General features: G+C 41.0%; 1 protein-coding gene across 1 annotated transcript in view; it reads right to left on the bottom strand.

Annotated features, from left to right (window-relative positions):
* The window catches only part of PDHX (pyruvate dehydrogenase complex component X), a 419,248-nt gene extending 416,637 nt beyond the window's left edge, over positions 1 to 2,611 (bottom strand). The window contains exon 1 of the mRNA XM_053720527.1: positions 2,457 to 2,611. Within this exon, the coding sequence (XP_053576502.1) occupies positions 2,457 to 2,574 (118 nt within the window). The 5' untranslated portion in view covers positions 2,575 to 2,611. The remainder of the gene's footprint in view (positions 1 to 2,456) is intronic.
* Positions 2,612 to 2,841: the final 230 nt, after the last annotated feature.

Genomic DNA, 2,841 nt, shown 5'->3' on the forward strand with positions numbered 1-2,841 from the left:
TGCTGCCATCACTGTACTAATATGTCACCATGTGACACACACACATAACGCTGCTGCCATCACTGTACAAATGTCACCATGTGAAACACACACATAACGCTGCTGCCATCACTGTACAAATGTCACCATGTAAAACACACAATGCTGATGCCATCACTGTACTAATATGTCACCATGTGACACACACACAACGCTGCTGCCATCACTGTACTAATGTCACCATGTGACACACACACATAACGCTGCTGCCATCACTGTACTAATATGTCACCATGTGACACACACACACACAACACTGCTGCCATCACTGTACTAATATGTCACCATGTGAAACACACAACGCTGCTGCCATCACGGTACTAATATGTCACCATGTGACACACAACACTGCTGCCATCACTGTACTAATATGTCACCATGTGACACACACAACGCTGCTACCATCACTGTACTAATATGTCACCATGTGAAACATAGATAACGCTGCTGCCATCACTGTACTAATATGTTACCATGTGAAACACACACATAACGCTGCTGCCATCACTGTACTAATATGTCACCATGTGAAACACACACGCACATAACGCTGCTGCCATCACTGTACTAATATGTCACCATGTGAAACACACACACACACAACGCTGCTGCCATCACTGTAGTAATGTCACCATGTGAAACACACACACAACGCTGCTGCCATCACTGTACTTATATGTCACCATGTGAAACACACATAACGCTGCTGCCATCACTGTACTAATATGTTACCATGTGAAACACACACATAAAGCTGCTGCCATCACTGTACTAATATGTCAGCATGTGAAACACACACACACATAACGCTGCCGTCACTGTATTAATGTCACCATGTGAAATAGACACACATAAAACTGCCACCATTGTGCATTACACAAGATGGATCAGGGAGCATTTTACCATCTGCGTCTAAAGTAATTGTATTACAAACAGGTACTAACCATGTGCAGTGTATCAGGATGACAATTACATAACTGTATAGAGGGTACAGAAAAGGATGTGCACAAAATATAAGCATGTAAAAAGGTGAATAGAGCATGGATAACAATGGCTGTAGGGATGGAGAGAAGATTAGTAACTAGAAACCACAGTGCCCAGACTAAGGAAAGTAAAGTTTATACTCATGAGTCAATATCAAAAGCAAAGCAGGTTTATACCAGGGTCATCCAATCTAAGGTTATAGTGTTGCTCCTACTTACGTGTGGCTTATAAAGTCATGTTCACACTTTTACTGGAAGCCACAGAGCAAGACATTACATGAGGTATAGTAGACTTGTTAGGCGTCCCATGAAACCTCTTCACATCTGCAATACACAGAGTGCTTGTCTATGTGAGAATAAAACAGCTGAAGTCAGGAAACAGATAACGCTTCTGCTGTCTGCTTCAGGGGGACCAGTAGTCAGGATTATGGGTCTATATGCACAAACAGCTTTTGCAACTCATTTGAAGTGTGTTTTGCCACTGTTGGAGACCATGTTTTAATGATGAATTATATAAAAACATGAGAAGGGTCAGAAAAAAAAAGTATATGTTTAAGAAAAAACAGTCAAACACATTCCTTACAAAAGCTGCCAAAGCTCACACATTAAAGCCGTTTGTAAATGGGTGTAAGACAAAAATATTAATCAAGAACAACAAATGTATTTTATTTACTAAAACTAATTGCTGTAAAGACTAAATGTGACTAAAATTAAGACACAATTTGGTCAGAAGATTATGACTACAAAAGACACAAAAGATAGTGTTGAAATAATCTAGGCTCAGAGTTTTTAGAACTTCAAGTGTGATGGCATACATAGACATCTCAGAATATTCAAATGAAATCACTTGGCAAAAAGGATGAATTGGCTAAAATTGTTTTCTTTGGAAAAACTAGCACAATGTTCTCAAATGGGATACTATGCTGCCAAATGGGGGGACAACAAAAATGTTTTTTTTGACCAATGACAAGTTGAGAGTCCAAATGTGAGTAAAGAGGTTCTATATGACACATACACAGTGTAATCTAATGAAGGCACAAGTGTGTCACATTATCTCACAGTCATACCTGCAGCACTGTTAAATCCACAGTGTAAACTAATGAAGGCATAAGTGTGTCACATTATGTCACAGTCACATCCAACAAGTAGTCTAAGGAAGACACAGGTGTTTCACATTATCTCACTGTCACACCTGCAACACTGACACAACCACTGCATAATCTAATGAAGGATCAAGTGTATCATATTAGCTCACAGTCACACCTGCAGCACTGTCACACACACTGTGTAATCTAATGATGGCACAAGTGTGTCACATTATCTCAGTCACACCTGCAGCACTGAAACATTTATGTGTGTGTATAGATAGATAGATAAATTCTGGGTCTATAACATAGAAGTGTAACCAGAGACAGGTAAGTTGCCTTCACTCACCTCTCAGCCTCCCCAGGGTGTGCAGGGCCCTAACACCTCTCCCGGTAGCTACCGCCCGGGCACCGAACACAAGTGACCTAAGCATCCCCTGACAGCCAACTCTCAAGGAGGCCGCCATGTTGGTGCTCTCGCTGGGGTCCTAAATAAGGCTCACTTGCGCTGCCTTAGTGTAAAAGCTTATAGGTGTCATTTCACTGCCTGCCTGATTAGAAAGTATTATTATTAGTTATAAGTAATACAACTACTAATGCCGTAACGTTTGTGAATGAATGTCAGCTGTAGAAAATACTATGCTGCTTAGCTAATGCACAATCCCGTATAATGCTTTAACGTGACGTCATCTATGTGCTGCGGGGGCCTTTCTGACAATGCGGCGTAAGCTGTG

Source organism: Bombina bombina, chromosome 7 (assembly GCF_027579735.1).
Source record: "Bombina bombina isolate aBomBom1 chromosome 7, aBomBom1.pri, whole genome shotgun sequence".
In the NCBI taxonomy this organism is placed as follows: Eukaryota; Metazoa; Chordata; class Amphibia; order Anura; family Bombinatoridae; genus Bombina; species Bombina bombina.